The sequence below is a fragment of the Leiobunum rupestre genome, chromosome 3 (assembly GCF_980474605.1).
Source record: "Leiobunum rupestre chromosome 3, qqLeiRupe1.1.hap1, whole genome shotgun sequence".
NCBI lineage: Eukaryota > Metazoa > Arthropoda > Arachnida > Opiliones > Sclerosomatidae > Leiobunum > Leiobunum rupestre.
The window spans coordinates 60,087,514-60,107,800 of NC_143386.1; the positions used below are offsets into that span (position 1 = coordinate 60,087,514).

At 37.5% G+C, this 20,287-nt stretch overlaps 1 protein-coding gene and 1 long non-coding RNA gene across 2 annotated transcripts in view; both read right to left on the reverse strand.

Moving 5' to 3' along the window:
• Window positions 1-20,287, reverse strand: part of LOC149953498 (uncharacterized) — an 87,096-nt gene that overhangs the window by 55,515 nt on the left and 11,294 nt on the right. The gene's annotated exons all lie outside the window — the stretch shown is intronic.
• Window positions 4,428-4,963, reverse strand: LOC149953502 (uncharacterized). Its single transcript, XM_090169824.1, has 2 exons — window positions 4,895-4,963; window positions 4,428-4,820 (listed from the first exon to the last, which is right to left on the reverse strand). Exons 1-2 carry the CDS (start codon window positions 4,904-4,906, stop codon window positions 4,428-4,430), a joined length of 405 nt encoding a protein of 134 aa, XP_090025950.1. The 5' UTR covers window positions 4,907-4,963.

Genomic DNA, 20,287 nt, shown 5'->3' on the forward strand with positions numbered 1-20,287 from the left:
CCCCCCCCCCCTCTTTTCAAGCTTCAAGTTGAAAGCCGATCGCTAAAACGTAAATACAGCAACTTAGTTTTACATATAGTTATTATTATTGTTACTAATTATTGATAATTTTTGTTTTTTTATTTCTTAGGACGATTTACAGAAAAATATTTTGATATTTTCTGTAACGAACAAGAACTCGCCCAAAGGCCAGACGAGCTGATGAATGCCAAGTTAAAGAACGGGGAAATGGAATTTGAACTCCAGTTGTATAAGGAGCAGTTGGACAATGCCAACAAAGCCCCCTAAGTGGCTGTAGCTGGTTGTTCTTGCGTAAAGGTCTCAAAAATTCAAAAACCAGAAGAAGCCAAATAATTGGCTAAAACCAAAACGGTCCTTTTCAGGACCACCTTCGTTTGGTCTAAAGACCATTAGACTGTGTGATTCTAAAATGCTGAACTATTGAAACTAAAATATATTCGCTGTTTTAATTGTTCCGTATTTTACAAGATGAACACTTTCTAATGACATACGAAGTTCCACGGTGGATCCTTTTTTTTTCAAAATGTTCCATTGTGGGGCATTAGCGGTGTTCATTGCCTCCTCGTTTGGCGTATGTCTGTAACTAATTTTGGTTTCGTTTCATTGTTAAGAAACATGTGCAAACCAAATTAGGCGAAAATGACACGATCCACACAATTTTTTTTGAGAATCTTTGTAGGTATCAAGCAAGAGCGAAGATTTAAATAAATATTGAAATACTTCCAATATTGTATATTAAGTGTAACATCGTAAGCAATAAAAACAGAAAAATGTAAAGAAAATATTTGTGTGTAAGTTATTACAAGTTCAAATAGAAACCCCCCCCCCCCGAAATAAAATAACGCCCTTTTGAAGTTCGGAAGAATGATGTAATTTTTATCGTAATCGTCAGTCGTTAGATTTGGATCGCTTTCGCGCGACACAGATGTTTACAGCATAGTGATTATAGCCTATTGTCTATAGTAACTTTAAATAGGTTACCTTGGTAATGCCACCCCCCTCCCTCCTTGTTCATACTCCCCGGCAGCCAGCGGGTCCCCACTCCCCACATGCTGAGCTTGACGGTGATCTTTGACAGCTTCTTCACTGTTGATTTTTGTTACCCGCACAAACTAGACATTAGAATTATTCAAACATTTTTATTATTACTAAAATTCGGTGTGAAATAAAAACGAAAAGAACGCTATTAGTTTCAAAACCAGGTATCTAAAAAATATTATTTAAATTGGAAAAAAAATTATAACGTAATGCTTTTTAAAAATGGAAAATAATCGATAACTTTGTAACTATACATTGGCCGCTATTTGTAATATTTATATTTTTAGTGTAAAGGAAGTTTGAAAAACGGCAAAAAAGAAAATTCGCGTAAATCGAGTTACCTCAATTTGGAACTAAAACAGTTTTAATATTGGCACAGGCTGGCCATTATATTAATTCCAACCCCTCCCTTTTTTTCTGAAAAAAATTATTATTTAAAAACCGTGAATCTTCGCAATTAGCTTGATCATTTGATGATATGGTTATTTTTGTCGATGTCATAAACAATGGACCAAATCGAAGATGGTTATATGCAAAGATATTGTATTATATTTTACATATACATTAATCTTATTATTAACTTGTTCATACCGTCAAATGTGAAGTTTATTTTTGAAATGTTTGCTCTTCGCGATTTACCGTAAACAAACTCTGTCGTCGTTCACTGTGAATAAAATCCCGGTGTAGGTAGTCAGGAGCGGCGTTAGGGGTAGGCAACCCGACCTATAGCCTACTTTTGTGTTCAAATAGGGGCCCACAAATCGATCTGACGGGGCCACATCAAGTCGATTTTTAAATTCAAATAAAATATGTGATGATAGTTAATACTGTAAAATTTTAAAAACCGCACTAATATCAAATAATAAATAAATTACCTGAATTTGCAAAATTGAATTATAAGTCCAATATTGAGGAACAGGGGGCCCACAAATGATAAACATTATTAGCCTACACCTAAGAATCTTCTGGCACCGCCCCTGTAGGTAGTTGCTAAAACTGTCTATTAAATTCTGGAGATTTACAAATGAGTTGGATTAGGGGTTAGTAAATGTCCACTTGTTTTTATGGTACCGATCATTAATTTAAGTTGAGAGCGCGCTAATATTTTCCTTTAAAGTAGCGCGAGCCACAATCCCCTAAAAATGAAGAAACGCGTACCGCGTAGCCCATTTCACCTGCCAAGTTTGTCAAGACCAAAAGAATGTATACCAGCGCCTATTGTTATAATTTGTGGCTTTTAATATTTAATAAAGCTCTTTTAACACTAAACGGAATATTTGCAGTCTAGTTTATCGTTGGATAAATTCGGAAGAACCTTTGAATTTTATTCAATCGGAGATATCATTAACTCCCGACGTTTAGAGTACCCTTCATTTTATTAATAAAAAAAGTAAATAATAAACCCATAGCCGAGTAATAGTTTAATGTTTGATTTTTGAAATTTTTGCTCGCCGCGCTGTGAGCGATTTGCGTAAACGAACTTTACCGTCGCTCACCGTGATCAAAATCCGCGCGTAGCTAGCGCTCAAATCTGAGCGAACTATTCCTTCTCTCGGTAATTTTCCCTCAACGCTGCGTCAGCGCTTTCTACTGAGGGTACTAACGCGTCGCTTAAAAGTGAGGGGGCTATTCCGACGATCGGGAGATCTCGCTCAGCGCGCGGTGAGCGCTTAAAAGTGAGGGAACTAACCCGTCGAGGGGGGAATCTCCCTCAGCGCGCCGTCAGCCATCAACGCCAGAGCGAACTATTCGGCGCTCGCCCAGAGGCTTCTCAATTAGAGATAGAGAAAATAAACTCGTTTGCCTTGAGTACTCGCTCACTTGAGCAAGCCGTGTTTAAAACTCTATATGCTCATTTTTCCGAACGCTCGCAACTTTTTGCCCACCTCTGCCCAGGCGACTCAAGATATCTTGGCGGGCTTTTTCCTCTAGCCAATCGGTTTAGAGGACTGTGGCGTCATCCGAGCGGAATTAGTTCATTTTATTTCCTTTGGGGCTGTTCACAAATTACGTAACGTGGTAGGGGGGAGGGAGGGTTTTGGCAAGCGTTACGAATTGTTACGTGGGGGGGAGGTATGGTTCACTAAAATGTTACGTAACCCTTTTTTTTTAATATCGTAGAATAAAATTTTCATCACTTTCAGAAACAGTCGCAATTATTAAAGCATTTTCATTGGTTTACATAAAAATACAGTTGTAATTTCAAATGTAAATTACAAACAACAAAATTTAGTACCTGATCTTATAGTACTTTATTACCAGCATATTAGTTGTTACGTACTATAATAATTTAAGGGGGGGGGGTTCGATATTTGTTACGTAATTTAAGAAGAGGGGTCTTTCCATTTGTTACTCTTTGTTACGAGGGGGAGGGGGGGAGTCCAAAAAGTGGTTTTTCTGCGTTACGTAATTTGTGAACAGCCCCTTTTAGTATTCTCTTCCAAACATGCCCAGTGGCGTAGCCAGAAATTCCTCAAGGGGGGGGGTCGAAGTATGTGAATGTTAACAGTGGGGTCGAGAAGGGGGTGGAAATTTAGTACAGTCAAAGGTAGACCCAAAGCGTGGGGGTTTGGACACGGAAACCCCCCCTTGTCTACGCCACTGAACATGCCTAACTGGTAAATATATATCTTGTATATAAATAAAGTGTTTGTTTTATAATGTACTTACAAATTGTTAGTCTCTCATACATGGGTTAACTATAAGCCGACAAATTTTGGCTTCACAAGTTTAAACCTAGGAGCAACAAACACAGCACCCCACACAAGGAGAACGCAACCCTTCAAAAGTCGTGGATTTCCTTGTGTACATTTTTTGTTGGCTAGACGCTTTAGCGCTTGCTGCCGTCGGACGGGGAAATTCGGAAATTGTCTTCCCCCCGCCTAATGAAATTCGTACACAACCCTTTGTTAGCGTGTTTAAAGGCTAGCCGCGTTCTCCTTGTGTTTGTTGCTTCTAGTTTAAATTGGTTACTGAATTAACATTTTTAAATATTTTTAGATTTCGAGAAATACTCTTTAAACTTCCAATATGTTATTATCCAAATTTATTTTAAACGCTGTTATCAGAAGTAACTGATCTTGTTTCAATTTATACATAAGAAAGGAAGGGGAAGCTTGTAATAGTGTTAAAATTATTTTATTTTATTCATTAGCGAATATTAGGTTAATTTTATAAACCACAATTGATAATAACGTCCTTGATAGGAGAAAATTTGGATTCGCAAAAATTAATAAAATAAGGAAACCATTTCTTTCAAATATCCGAAATAAAGTTTATTATTGACCAGATTATAATTAGTAAATTTATTACGAAATATCTTGCAAAGTGAATGAAAAATATGAAGCTAAGGATGAGGAACAGAATAGTTAAGCGAAGGTAGTTGCGTGTTGGACTCCGAAGCCTTTGTTGAAAGCCAAGGGCAGTCCGATGTGCTTGTTGAAGCCGAGGCTCAAGGGCCCCAAGTTGAGGTTCTTGCCGAAGCGGAGACCGATCCCTCCGGGCCCCAGAGTCTTGCCCAGGTTGAGACCGACGCCGAGCCCGTGTCCGAAGTCGAGGCCGACGCCCTTGTCCAGCGAGAGGCCGGCGCCTCCGAATCCGACGCCCTTGTTGAAGGTCACTTGAGGGATCGGGATGCTCTTGGTCAGCCCCAACTCCTTGCCCAGCCCGAAGCCCAGTCCAGCGGGATAGCCACCCATCAGTTCGCCCAGGAAGAAGCCGTGGCAGCACGCCAAGGTGGACAAGACGGTCAAAGCGAGACACTGCAAAGACAAAGTCAAATGCACGCTTACAATCACATGAAAGGGTAGAAAATCAAAGTATATATTATTCTTACCAAGTAGTTCATTTTCGAAGAAATGGTCAAGTTATAGATCCCAGAGCGATGAAGAGAACTTGGAGAAGAGATGAGCAGTTACTTTGAACGGTCAAGATTCGTTTGTGACCCTTCTGGAGCATCAGGAGCCCATTTTATACTACCGGCCACTTTCCCGGTGAAAGGGCTATTCTGGTTTTCTGTTGGGGAGAGCCCCAAAAGAGGGTAAACGATCTTTCAGGGTTTCTGGAAACTCCAGCCGGGGTTCACCCTTTCATTCGTAATTGAAACCAAGCCACTATTCGACAATTGTCTATTTTTCCCATTTCAAATACGATGCTCTAAATTTATTGAATGGCCGGAACATTAAATTTATTCGGTAAATCAAAAATTAGTATGACTTAACGAGTTAATCTTATTAAGTAAAAATATAATATAACTTCCGAACTCTTATGAAATTAAATTGATTTTAATGTTATCGGTCTTTTTTATAATATCATTTAATATATTTCTCATAATTACAATACTCACTGACTACTTTCCGCACAACGCCTATATTTTTCTATTTATAAATTACACTCAAGGGCTTTCAATAGTTTTGACAATTTTAGTTAAATATTTAAGTACCTGTAACGTCAATATAATTAAATGTTAAAAACCTCTAATATACGATGCTATTTATTGTACTTAGTGTATTTTAACATTATATTCCCTTGATACTTATGTACAAGTGTCGCTTAAATATTTTTTTCCAAATACCTGTAACTTATAAATACCTTATTACTAGAGTTAGAGACTCTGCGTTTGCGCAAAAATTAAATAAAATATTCAATTTTTATTTTGTTCCTATAGCTTTAACGAAAAATAGTATACAAAATCAAATTATATCAACCTTTTGCAAAATAAGCACGATAAACATCAACTCAATGAATTACTTAACAAATACTCTGAGCCCGCCGCGCAAGTATAATGGCAACATAAACGTTAAAATTATTCAATTTAATTTTAATTTAATCCTTATACATTTTTGGCTTAAGAAACTAAATAACCTGTACAATGACCGATGAAATTATAATACCATAATTAACATTAACATAATTTAAAATTAAGCCTTTTTCTTTATGGATTTACCTATTGTAATTTATAATTATGGGTCTTGGAATTTATATACACTTTATATCGTTGCTCTGAAAATTAATAAAAAATTCGGGCTGGTATCTTATTGTTTCCTAAAACGCGATTCTAGTGCCAGCCGGTGACGTGCCCCCCCCCAATCTAGAGTGGGGGCTCATCTCCTCATCGTCATTATCTCTAAATACAAATAAGTGCATTCTTGAAGTGCCTCAAATTAATTCGATGTAGAATCATATAGTTAATGTTAATTTTTACTTTGAACTATTGGGGGGAATAAATTAAATTAGTTAGGAACCCATTAACTTTTATCGTAAACTCAATTAAATTTTAAAACACGTTTTTCAACGACAAACACGTTAAGCACGGATAATATACGCGCAGGAAGAACGCCAAAAACAAGTTAATTTATCGAAACCAACGATTCCGTTTGCGAATCACATTCATGTGAACCTAATTAAACTAAGACGAAAGAAATTACAACCAAAAATAGTGGCAAGTCCCGGATAACAGTATTTCTCTTTGCAATTTATATTTCACAATAATCTATGACACGCTATTAAAGGGTTATATTTTCATCGTCCATACATTTTCACTGGTAAAATAACAACTGCGTGAAAGTTTCAGATAATTATCATAGATGGCGATGGCTCCGATAAAAAAGGCCTAAGACAATACGTACAAGCAGAAGTACAAATGGAGTAACAACTGTGGAGCTATATAACAAGGGCGGAAGAACGAATTTGATTTATTGCTTTTATGAAAATTAATTTAAGGAATTTTAGACTTTAGTTTTATAATTTATGTATATGCTTATACAAGAGGATCTATACATGTATTCACTGTGAATGTTTAAGGAAGTCTGATGATTCCAATTAATGGATTTGGCCAGTCAAAGATTTTGAAAATACCGTCGAAGTTCAAGCCCCGCCCATTTCTCTAACCGCATTATCAGTGTGATTCCAATGGATACTAAGACATTCCTAATGTATGCTACTATGATTTCCAGGTTTGGGTTAATGCCGCCAGTATTAATACCACTAAAATTCGATAGATGACTTGGACCTGAGGCTTTGCCTTGGATATTAGCGTAACTGATTATTATTATTAATAATCATAATGGTTTTAGGTAGAGCTCAGCGTTTCGATAAAAATTAACCATTTATTTTATTTTTATCCATAACCTACAATTATCCGAAAATATAAATAATTTTTTGCATGTTAAATCGTTGTTTATCCATGGATATTATCCATAAATAAACAGTTAACCAAAATATTTACGATTAATCGAAATTTTGTCAGTTAATTTATTTGTTACGCAGAGCTCTAGTTTGAGGCTATCCACGAAAATTTTGAATTAATAAACTATCAATATTTTCAAGTAAAATCGGTGAGTAAGCTAACTACTCTTACTTGGTAAATCATCTTAATTTTATACGCAATATTAACAAATTGACAGCTCATTGAATAAATTTAAAGCATCATATTGGAACCAAACGAGATAGAAATGTTTTTAAGACTAGTGCGCGGTTTCAACAATCAGTGAAAGGGCAAACCCCGGCTGCAGATTTCCAAAAACCCAGGTAAGTCGTTTTCCCATTTTGGAGTCCTAGCTCTCTCTACCAAGAAACCCGGCAGTCACGATGGTCCTGTGAACGGGGAAAGTGAACGTTGCTATAAAAGGACTCTTGATACTCTAGAAGGATCACAAACGAATCTTGACCGTTCAAAGTAACTGCTCATCTCTTCTCCAAGTTCTCTTCATCGCTCTGGGATCTGCCACTTGACCATTTCTTCGAAAATGAACTACTTGGTAAGAATAATACTTTGATTTTCTGCCCTTTCATGTGATTTTAAGCGTGCATTTGACTTTGTCTTTGCAGTGTCTCGCTTTGACCGTCTTGTCCGCGGTGGCGTGCTGCCACGGCTTCTTCCTGGGCGAACTGATGGGTGGCTATCCCGATGGACTGGGCTTCGGGCTGGGCAAGGAGTTGGGGCTGACCAAGAGCATCCCGATCCCTCAAGTGACCTTCAACAAGGGCGTCGGATTCGGAGGCGCCGGCCTCTCGCTGGACAAGGGCGTCGGCCTCGACTTCGGACACGGGCTCGGCGTCGGTCTCAACCTGGGCAAGACTCTGGGACCCGGAGGGATCGGTCTCCGCTTCGGCAAGAACCTCAACTTGGGGCCCTTGAGCCTCGGCTTCAACAAGCACATCGCACTGCCCTTGGCTTTCAACAAAGGCTTCGGTGTCCAACCCGCAAATGCCTTCGCTTAACTATTCTGTTCCTCATCCTTAAATTCATACTTTTCATTCACTTTGCAAGATATTTCGTAATAAATGTACAAATTATAATAAACTTTATTTTAAATATTAATTTTTCACTTCGTAAGGTTTTACTTTGTATAAATTATTTTCAAGAATAAAATTTATTTCGGTTATTTGTAAAGTATTAATGCAAATTTAATTAAACAGTTCCCGAACTTCAAGCTTATTGAATAGGTGAAATAATATATTGATTATTTTTAATTAACCATATTTTAAAATAATATGAATATTATTAGTTACACAAAATGATCCCTTATTTGGTACAATTTATCAACTTGCTCAGAAATGTTGGTAAGAACTCTTAATTTCCTACCTCCAAGATCTCCTTGTAAAAGTAAATAAATGAAATAATAAAGAATTGAAAAAAGGTTTTTGATACACCTAAATTAAAATCTGAAATTTATTAAATCGATTTATTGTAATTGGGCAAAAATATTTATAAATATGCTAATTAAAATGCTGATCTCATTATTATGTAAATTGCATTGTTGGTTATCACAAATACCTCGAGATTATTTGTTTAATTTAATGCTCAACATTAATAGTATAGTTAATTTAAAATTAAAAACCACAATTTTCCGTCAATAGGTCAATGCTTCTTCTTAAGTAAATCACTATTACTAACCCATCTCTCGTTTCTACCTGTTAAAGAAAAATTGAAATAACGTGATCATATTTAGTTTTCATTATCTCTATTGGATGACGCGGATGCGGCGATTCCATTAGGGCTGTGCAAATAGTGGTTTATACATTCGAGTCGGGTTTCGAGTATTAATAAAGTTTTCATGGAGTAGTCGAGTCGGGTAACATTTTGATCGAGTCGGGTTGTCGAGTATTCGATTAATTCGAAATTTGCCTTGTTCAAGTAGTCAAGTAGTCAGAAAAACCATTTCGGGTACTCGAGTGCTTAGAAAAATCGTTCGGGTACTTGATTAATCAACGGGTTCTAATCGGATACTCGAGTACCTAAGACTAACAACTAACAAGTGAAAAAAGATAAAAATAATTAACAAAACGCTAAATTAAAGATAAAATTCCGAGCTCTCTGTGTTAATCCTCACAGTCCGAATAAAACATTCACCCATGTCCCAGATTTCAAAAATCAGAGTCCGAATAAAACTTTTACCCTGTATCAAAATTCGCACCAGAAAATGCCCAACACAGTAAATAATCAAGCCCGATGTAAAAAATTCACCTATATCAAAATTAGCTCCAGAAAGTCTCCAACAAAGCAAATAATCGCAGTTCAATATAAAACTTTCACCCTGTATCAAATTTCGCACCAGAAAGCGTCTAACATAGTAAATAATCAGAGACCGATATAAAACATTCACCCTGATCAAAATTAGCACCAGAATTTCCATAAAGTCCACAACACATTAAATAATTACAGCCCGATATAAAACATTCACCCTGTGCAAAATAATCGTATCGAATCAGACTATTAAATGTCCCAGATTTCAAAAACCCCAGTCCGAATAAAACATTCACCCCTGTGATTTCAAAAACCACAGTCCGAATAAAACATTCACCCCTGTGATTTCAAAAACCACAGTCCGAATAAAACATTCACCCCTGTCATTTCAAAAACCACAGTCCGAATAAAACATTCACCCCTGTCATTTCAAAAACCACAGTCCGAATAAAACATTCACCCTGTCATTTCAAAAACCACAGTCCGAATAAAACATTCACCAATGTGATTTCAAAAACCACAGTCCGAATAAAACATTCACACCTGTGATTTCAAAAACCACAGTCCGAATAAAACACTCACCCCTGTGATTTCAAAAACCACAGTCCGAATAAAACATTCACCCCTGTGATTTCAAAAACCACAGTCCGAATAAAACATTCACCCCAGTGATATCAAAAACCACAGTCCGCATAAAACATTCACCCCTGTGATTTCAAAAACCACAGTCCGAATAAAACATTCACCCCTGTGATTTCAGAAACCACAGTCCGAATAAAACATTAACCCCTGTGATTTCAGAAACCACAGTCCGAATAAAACATTCATCCCTGTGATTTCAGAAACCACAGTCCGAATAAAACATTCACCCCTGTGATTTCAAAAACCACAGTCCGAATAAAACATTCACCCCTGTGATTTCAAAAACCACAGTCCGAATAAAACATTCACCCCTGTGATTTCAAAAACCACAGTCCGAATAAAACATTCACCCCTGTGATTTCAGAAACCACAGTCCGAATAAAACATTCACCCCTGTGATTTCAAAAACCACAGTCCAAATAAAACATTCACCCCTGTGATTTCAAAAACCACAGTCCGAATAAAACATTCACCAATGTGATTTCAAAAACCACAGTCCGAATAAAACATTCACCCCTGTGATTTCAAAAACCACAGTCCGAATAAAACATTCACCCCTGTGATTTCAAAAACCACAGTCCGAATAAAACATTCACCCCTGTGATTTCAAAAACCACAGTCCGAATAAAACATTCACCCCAGTGATATCAAAAACCACAGTCCGCATAAAACATTCACCCCTGTGATTTCAAAAACCACAGTCCGAATAAAACATTCACCCCTGTGATTTCAGAAACCACAGTCCGAATAAAACATTCACCCCTGTGATTTCAGAAACCACAGTCCGAATAAAACATTCACCCCTGTGATTTCAGAAACCACAGTCCGAATAAAACATTCACCCCTGTGATTTCAAAAACCACAGTCCGAATAAAACATTCACCCCTGTGATTTCAAAAACCACAGTCCGAATAAAACATTCACCCCTGTGATTTCAAAAACCACAGTCCGAATAAAACATTCACCCCTGTGATTTCAAAAACCACAGTCCGAATAAAACATTCACCCCTGTGATTTCAGACACCACAGTCCGAATAAAACATTCACCCCTGTGATTTCAAAAACCACAGTCCGAATAAAACATTCACCCCTGTGATTTCAGAAACCACAGTCCGAATAAAACATTCACCCCTGTGATTTCAAAAACCACAGTCCGAATAAAACATTCACCCCTGTGATTTCAAAAACCACAGTCCGAATAAAACATTCACCCCTGTGATTTCAAAAACCACAGTCCGAATAAAACATTCACCCCAGTGATTTCAAAACCACAGTCCGAATAAAACATTCACCCCTGTGATTTCAAAAACCACAGTCCGAATAAAACATTCACCCCTGTCCCAGATTTCAAAAATCACAGTCCGAATAAAACATTCACCCCTGTCCCAGATTTCAAAAATCACAGTCCGGTTAAAACTTTCACCCGCTATCAAAATTCGCACCAGAAAGCGTCTAACATAGTAAATAATCACTGACCGATATAAAACATTCACCGTGTGCAAAAAAATCGTTTCAAATCAGACTATACAAGGTCGTTACTGATAGGATTAAAGGTTTTCGGGACAGTCTCAGTTAAGCGTGGGGCTAAGTATAGTTTCAATCGGTGACTTAATTAAGATTTTGAGATATTTTTAGATTTTGAGAAATACTCTTTATACTTCCAATATATTATTATCCAAATTCATTTTAAACGCGGTTATCAGAAGTAAATGATCTTGTTACAATTTATACATAAGAAAGGAAGGAGAAGCTTGTAATAGTGGTACAATTATTTTATTTTATTCATTAGCGAATATTAGATTATTTTTATAGACCACCATAATAACGTCCTTGATTGGAGAAAATTTGGATTCGCAAAAATTAATAAAATAAGGAAACCATTTCTTTCAAATATCCGAAATAAAGTTTATTATTGACCAGATTATAATTTGTACATTCATTACGAAATAACTTGCAAAGTGAATGAAAAGTATGAAGCTAAGGATGAGGAACAGAATAGTTAAGCGAAGGCATTTGCGTGTTGGACTCCGAAGCCTTTGTTTAAAGCCAAGGGCAGTGCGATGTGCTTGTTGAAGCCGAGGCTCAAGGGCCCCAAGTTGAGGTTCTTGCCGAAGCGGAGACCGATCCCTCCGGGTCCCAGAGTCTTGCCCAGGTTGAAACCGACGCCGAGCCCGTGTCCGAAGTCGAGGCCGACGCCCTTGTCCAGCGAGAGGCCGGCGCCTCCGAATCCGACGCCCTTGTTGAAGGTCACTTGAGGGATCGGGATGCTCTTGGTCAGCCCCAACTCCTTGCCCAGCCCGAAGCCCAGTCCATCGGGATAGCCACCCATCAGTTCGCCCAGGAAGAAGCCGTGGCAGCACGCCACCGCGGACAAGACGGTCAAAGCGAGACACTGCAAAGACAAAGTCAAATGCACGCTTAAAATCACATGAAAGGGCAGAAAATCAAAGTATTATTCTTACCAAGTAGTTCATTTTCGAAGAAATGGTCAAGTGGCAGATCCCAGAGCGATGAAGAGAACTTGGAGAAGAGATGAGCAGTTACTTTGAACGGTCAAGATTCGTTTGTGATCCTTCTAGAGTATCAAGAGTCCTTTTATAGCAACGTTCACTTTCCCCGTTCACAGGACCATCGTGACTGCCGGGTTTCTTGGTAGAGAGAGCTAGGACTCCAAAATGGGAAAACGACTTACCTGGGTTTTTGGAAATCTGCAGCCGGGGTTTGCCCTTTCACTGATTGTTGAAACCGCGCACTAGTCTTAAAAACATTTCTATCTCGTTTGGTTCCAATATGATGCTTTAAATTTATTCAATGAGCTGTCAATTTGTTAATATTGCGTATAAAATTAAGATGATTTACCAAGTAAGAGTAGTTAGCTTACTCACCGATTTTACTTGAAAATATTGATAATTTATTAATTCAAAATTTTCGTGGATAGCCTCAAACTAGAGCTCTGCGTAACAAATAAATTAACTGACAAAATTTCGATTAATCGTAAATATTTTGGTTAACTGTTTATTTATGGATAATATCCATGGATAAACAACGATTTAACATGCAAAAAATTATTTATATTTTCGGATAATTGTAGGTTATGGATAAAAATAAAATAAATGGTTAATTTTTATCGAAACGCTGAGCTCTACCTAAAACCATTATGATTATTAATAATAATAATCAGTTACGCTAATATCCAAGGCAAAGCCTCAGGTCCAAGTCATCTATCGAATTTTAGTGGTATTAATACTGGCGGCATTAACCCAAACCTGGAAATCATAGTAGCATACATTAGGAATGTCTTAGTATCCATTGGAATCACACTGATAATGCGGTTAGAGAAATGGGCGGGGCTTGAACTTCGACGGTATTTTCAAAATCTTTGACTGGCCAAATCCATTAATTGGAATCATCAGACTTCCTTAAACATTCACAGTGAATACATGTATAGATCCTCTTGTATAAGCATATACATAAATTATAAAACTAAAGTCTAAAATTCCTTAAATTAATTTTCATAAAAGCAATAAATCAAATTCGTTCTTCCGCCCTTGTTATATAGCTCCACAGTTGTTACTCCATTTGTACTTCTGCTTGTACGTATTGTCTTAGGCCTTTTTTATCGGAGCCATCGCCATCTATGATAATTATCTGAAACTTTCACGCAGTTGTTATTTTACCAGTGAAAATGTATGGACGATGAAAATATAACCCTTTAATGGCGTGTCATAGATTATTGTGAAATATAAATTGCAAAGAGAAATACTGTTATCCGGGACTTGCCACTATTTTTGGTTGTAATTTCTTTCGTCTTAGTTTAATTAAGTTCACATGAATATGATTCGCAAACGGAATCGTTGGTTTCGATAAATTAACTTGTTTTTGGCGTTCTTCCTGCGCGTATATTATCCGTGCTTAACGTGTTTGTCGTTGAAAAACGTGTTTTAAAATTTAATTGAGTTTACGATAAAAGTTAATGGGTTCCTAACTAATTTAATTTATTCCCCCCAATAGTTCAAAGTAAAAATTAACATTAACTATATGATTCTGCATCGAATGAATTTGAGGCACTTCAAGAATGCACTTATTTGTATTTAGAGATAATGACGATGTGGAGATGAGCCCCCTCTCTAGAGTGGGGGGTGGGGGCACGTCACCGGCTGGTGCTAGAATCGCGTTTTAGGAAACAATAAGATACCAGCCCGAATTTTTTATTAATTTTCAGAGCAACGATATAAAGTGTATATAAATTCCAAGACCCATAATTATAAATTACAATAGGTAAATCCATAAAGAAAAAGGCTTAATTTTAAATAATTTTAATGTTAATTATGGTATTATAATTTCATCGGTCATTGTTTACGTTATTTGGTTTTCTTAAACAAAAAATATATAGGATTAAATTAAAATGTAATTGAATAATTTTAACGTTTATGTTGCCATTATACTTGCGCGGCGGGCTCAGAGCATTTGTTAAGTAATTCATTGAGTTGATGTTTATCGTGCTTATTTTGCAAAAGGTTGATATAATTTGATTTTGTATACTATTTTTCGTTAAAGCTATAGGAACAAAATAAAAATTGAATATTTTATTTAATTTTTGCGCAAACGCAGAGTCTCTAACTCTAGTAATAAGGTATTTATAAGTTACAGGTATTTGGAAAAAAATATTTAAGCGACACTTGTACATAAGTATCAAGGGAATATAATGTTAAAATACACTAAGTACAATAAATAGCATCGTATATTAGAGGTTTTTAACATTTAATTATATTGACGTTACAGGTACTTAAATATTTAACTAAAATTGTCAAAACTATTGAAAGCCCTTGAGTGTAATTTATAAATAGAAAAATATAGGCGTTGTGCGGAAAGTAGTCAGTGAGTATTGTAATTAAGAGAAATATATTAAATGATATTATAAAAAAAGACCGAGAACATTAAAATCAATTTAATTTCATAAGAGTTCGGAAGTTATATTATATTTTTACTTAATAAGATTAACTCGTTAAGTCATACTAATTTTTGATTTACCGAATAAATTTAATGTTCCGGCCATTCAATAAATTTAGAGCATCGTATTTGAAATGGGAAAAATAGACAATTGTCGAATAGTGGGTTGGTTTCAATTGCGGATGAAAGGGTGAACCCCGGCTGGAGTTTCCAGAAACCCTGAAAGATCGTTTATCTATTTTTGGGCTCTCTCCGCAGCAAAAAACCCGAAAGTTATAGCCCTTTGACCGGGAAAGTGGCCGGTGCTATAAAATGGGCTCCTGATGCTCCAGAAGGGTCACAAACGAATCTTGACCGTTCAAAGTAACTGCTCATCTCTTCTCCAAGTTCTCTTCATCGCTCTGGGATCTATAACTTGACCATTTCTTCGAAAATGAACTACTTGGTAAGAATAATATATACTTTGATTTTCTACCCTTTCATGTGATTGTAAGCGTGCATTTGACTTTGTCTTTGCAGTGTCTCGCTTTGACCGTCTTGTCCACCTTGGCGTGCTGCCACGGCTTCTTCCTGGGTGAACTGATGGGTGGCTATCCCGCTGGACTGGGCTTCGGGCTGGGCAAGGAGTTGGGGCTGACCAAGAGCATCCCGATCCCTCAAGTGACCTTCAACAAGGGCGTCGGATTCGGAGTCGCCGGCCTCTCGCTGGACAAGGGCGTCGGCTTCGACTTCGGACACGGGCTCGGCGTCGGTCTCAACCTGGGCAAGACTCTGGGGCCCGGAGGGATCGGTCTCCGCTTCGGGAAGAACCTCAACTTGGGGCCCCTGAACCTCGGCTTCAGCAAGCACATCGGACTGCCCTTGGCTTTCAACAAAGGCTTCGGAGTCCAACACGCAAATGCCTTCGCTTAACTATTCTGTTCCTCATCCTTAGCTTCATACTTTTCATTCACTTTGTAAGATATTTCGTAATGAATGCACAAATTATAATCTGGTCAATAATAAACTTTATTTCGGATATTTGAAAGAAATGGTTTCCTTATTTTATTAATTTTTGCGAATCCAAATTTTCTCCAATCAAGGACGTTATTATTGTGGTCTATAAAAATAATCTAATATTCGCTAATGAATAAAATAAAATAATTGTACCACTATTACAAGCTTCTCCTTCCTTTCTTACGTCGAAATTATAAAAAGATCATTTACTTCTGATAACAGCGTTTAAAATAAATTTGGATAATAATATATTGGAAGTTTAAAGAGTATTTCCCAAAATCTAAAATATCTCAATCTTAATTAAGTCACCGATTTAAACTATACTTATTTCCGCGTTTAACTGAGACTGTCCAGAAAACCTTTAATCCTATCAGTAACGTAATAACAATTAGTATGACACTTCCAATTGATTCAATGGAGATTTCGTGGCCGAATCGTTAACTGAGAATATGAGCCAACGCCCTCTCGTACTTTGTGGCGAAATTTTGTCTGCTTTCAGTTTTTCGTAACATTCTTCACATTCTGTTTTCGAGTAAAAAGCAGATAAATTTTCGCTGCGAAATATGCTTGTATTGTCCCAGCGGCTAATGCTATTGCCCTGTATTCTTAAAGGTTGACGAAATATTGCAACGGGGATTGCTGCCGCTCCCAGTGCGAATAGAGCTCTACCACTTGCTTTTTCCAGAAGAAAATAGGGGAAGTACGTATCTGTAGCTTTGAGCCGTAGAAGTCGTCGTGTGACCCACGAAAATGCCTTTTTACGCATAATAAACCAAACTGAAAAAGTAGTTCCAATTTTGTTTTGATTCAACACGGCTATAAACGACGAAAGCAAATACGCCTTAGCTCAAATAGCAGAGAATGAGAAGGACAATATGTCACAATTGTTCAATTTAAGAAAAATTGATTTTTTAAAAGATGTAATCATCCGCGATTTCCCGCCAAACCGTTTTAGCGCGAAAATTCGTGAAAAGTGACGCCTTTCCAAAGCTGACTAGAAGCGTACTTCCCCCTATTTTCTTCTGCTTTTTCGTATTGAGAAACCCGCTCAAAATGGCGACCATTACACTGCCAAAGCTAGGGAAAGCAGACGACGTTAAATATCTCTATAGATCCACGGGGGAATTTAGAAATATTCCGCGATGAAAGAGGCAATTTTCTGGGACGGGGAGAGAGATGTTTTGAGCCGTCCGTCAACTTATTTGGGGATATTTGTCGACCACAGAGTCGTTAGTCAGAGGTGCCAGTTGGGATATTTTGCCGCCCAATTGGGCTCTTTTTAATAATTACAATTATATCGTTGTCAATGTTTCGTATTTGGCGATTACAAAACTCTTTTTTTATTGATTTCTTGCGGAGCTAGCTCGCTAGTATCACCAGGGAACACCTAAGAGAGGGAAAGGTAATGACCCGGCGGAGAGCATCCGAAAATACCTTCTAGCTCGTTTCTCAACGCGCAAGCTTATTTTACCTTTGCGCATGCGCGCGCTTCGAATAAGTTACGTACTTATATTGATAGCGACGGTCACCCCGTAATTCGGACTTCGCGGTTCTCAAGGGCATTGTAACTGCTGACAATTTCGACAGCGCTAGCAATGCCGGACTTAATCCTTCCACGTGGAGAGGTCGGGAGAGCAGGGAACGTCACTCGCGCCTGTGCTTTACGGAATAGAGCCTGACATTGGGCGAAGCGGGAGAGGGAAAATTCAGCCGGGTTTTTCACGTTGTGCCATTATCAGGTATCAGAAATTGACCTTAATCGGGTACTCGAATACTCGAATAAGCCACCTGTAAAACTTGCCGAATTGTTTTTCCCGCCGACAATATTCGGGTACTCGACAATAAACTCTTTGTCAAACCAGTCGCCCGGGTAGAAAAACCAAAGAATATAAAGCTAATTTAGTGGACTCCCACGCTTCTTGGCGATTAAAACTTGAACGGATTTCGCATTATTACTCTTAAACCGTTTGCGTAACAAAAACACCAAATATGCCAATCGATGGGGACTATTAAAACCTAGCTGCCACTGTTAACAATTTTCAAATTGAAAAACAAGAAGATGGTCATTTGCGCTTTCCAATGGGACAGAATCCAAATTTCATCGAATTTCGAATTTCCCGCAACACCCAAGATAAACCAGATAGCTTTTAAAGAGGTATCAATTAGGTGTTACTAGACTCTTGTTTATTGCACGTGTTCCTGTTAATTATTTTATCCGTTCTAAAGTTCACGTTTGCTACTATTTTGGTTTTTGCTATACGCGGTGGTTGTTGTTGAATAAGAAGGGCGTTGTAATTAATTTTGTCTTTAAATTTAATTATTAATTTGATTATTTACTATGTTGTAGACTTTATGGAAATTAGGTTGAATGTTTTATATCGGTTTTGATTGTTTCCTGTGTTGGACATTTTCTGGTGCGAATCTGCGTGGCATGAAGGGCTTGCCACCACCCTCCTACGCATTGTAACCCGGCCACCTGTTACTTGATCACGCACAAGCAACATTGCTTATGTGGTCGAAGGTGGTGCCTTGGGTATTAGCTCTATTTAAAAAAAAATCATCTTCATACAGGGTGAATGTTTTATTCGGACTGTGATTTTGAAATCTGGGACAGGGGTGAATGTTTTATTCGGACTGTGATTGTTTAACTCTGGGACAGGGGTGAATGTTTTATTCGGACTGTGATTTTGGAAATCTGGGACCTTGTATAGTCTGATTCGATACGATTTTTTTGCACAGGGTGAATGTTTTATATCGGTCTGTGATTATTTACTATGTTAGACGCATTCTGGTGCGAATCTTCATAAAGGGGGGATATTTTATTCGGACTGTGATTTTGAAATCTGGGACAGGGGTAAATGTTTTATTCGGACTGTGATTTTTGAAATCTGGGACAGGGTGAATGTTTTATTCGGACTGTGGTTTTTGAAATCACAGGGGTGAATGTTTTATTCGGACTGCGATTTTTGAACTCTGGGACAGGGGTGAATGTTTTATATCGGACTGTGGTTTTTGAAATCTGCGACCTTGTATAGTCTGATTCGAAACGATTTTTTTGCACAGGGTGAATGTTTTATATCGGTCTGTGATTATTTACTATGTTAGACGCATTCTGATGCGAATCTTCATAAAGGGGGAAGGTTTTATTCGGACTGTGATTTTGAAATCTGGGACAGGGGTAAATGTTTTATTCGGACTGTGATTTTTGAAATCTGGGACAGGGTGAATGTTTTATATCGGTCTGTGATTATTTACTGTGTTAGACGCATTCTGGTGCGAATCGTCATAAAGGGGGAATGTTTTATTCGGACTGTGATTTTGAAATCTGGGACAGGGGTAAATGCTTTATTCGGACTGTGATTTTGAAATCTGGGACATGGGTGAATGTTTTATTCGGACTGTGATTTTGAAATCTGGGACAGGGTGAATGTTTTATATCGGTCTGTGATTATTTACTATGTTAGACGCATTCTGATGCGAATCTTCATAAAGGGGGAAGGTTTTATTCGGACTGTGAGGACTAACACATCAGCGGGATTGTGTGTACGGAAATGTCTTGGGTTTTGGATTTGAGAGAGCTCGGAATTTTCTCTTTAATTTAGCGTTTTGTTAATTATTTTTATCTTTTTTCACTTGTTAGTTGTTAGCCTTAGTTACTCGACTATGCGATTAGAACTCGTCGATTAATCAAGTACCCGAACGATTTTTCTAACTACTCGAGTACTCGAGTACCCGAAAGGGTTTTTCTGACTACTTGAACAAGGAAAATTTCGAAATAATCGAATACTCGACAACCCGACTCGATCAAAATGTTACCCGACTCGACTACTCCATGAAAAATTTATTAATACTCGACACCCTACTCGAATGTATAAAACACTATTTGCACAGCCCTAATGGAATCGCCGCATCCGCGTCATCCAATAGAGAAAATGAAAACTAAATATGATCACGTGATTTAAATTTTTCATTAACAGGTAGAAACGAGAGATGGGTTAGTAATAGTGATTTATTTAAGAAGAAGCATTGACCTATTACGGAAAATTGTGGTTTTTAATTTTAATTTAACTATACTATTAATGTTGAGCATTAAATTAAACCAATAATCTCGAGGTATTGGTGATAACCAACAATGCAATTTACATATTAATGAGATCAGCCATTTTAATTCGC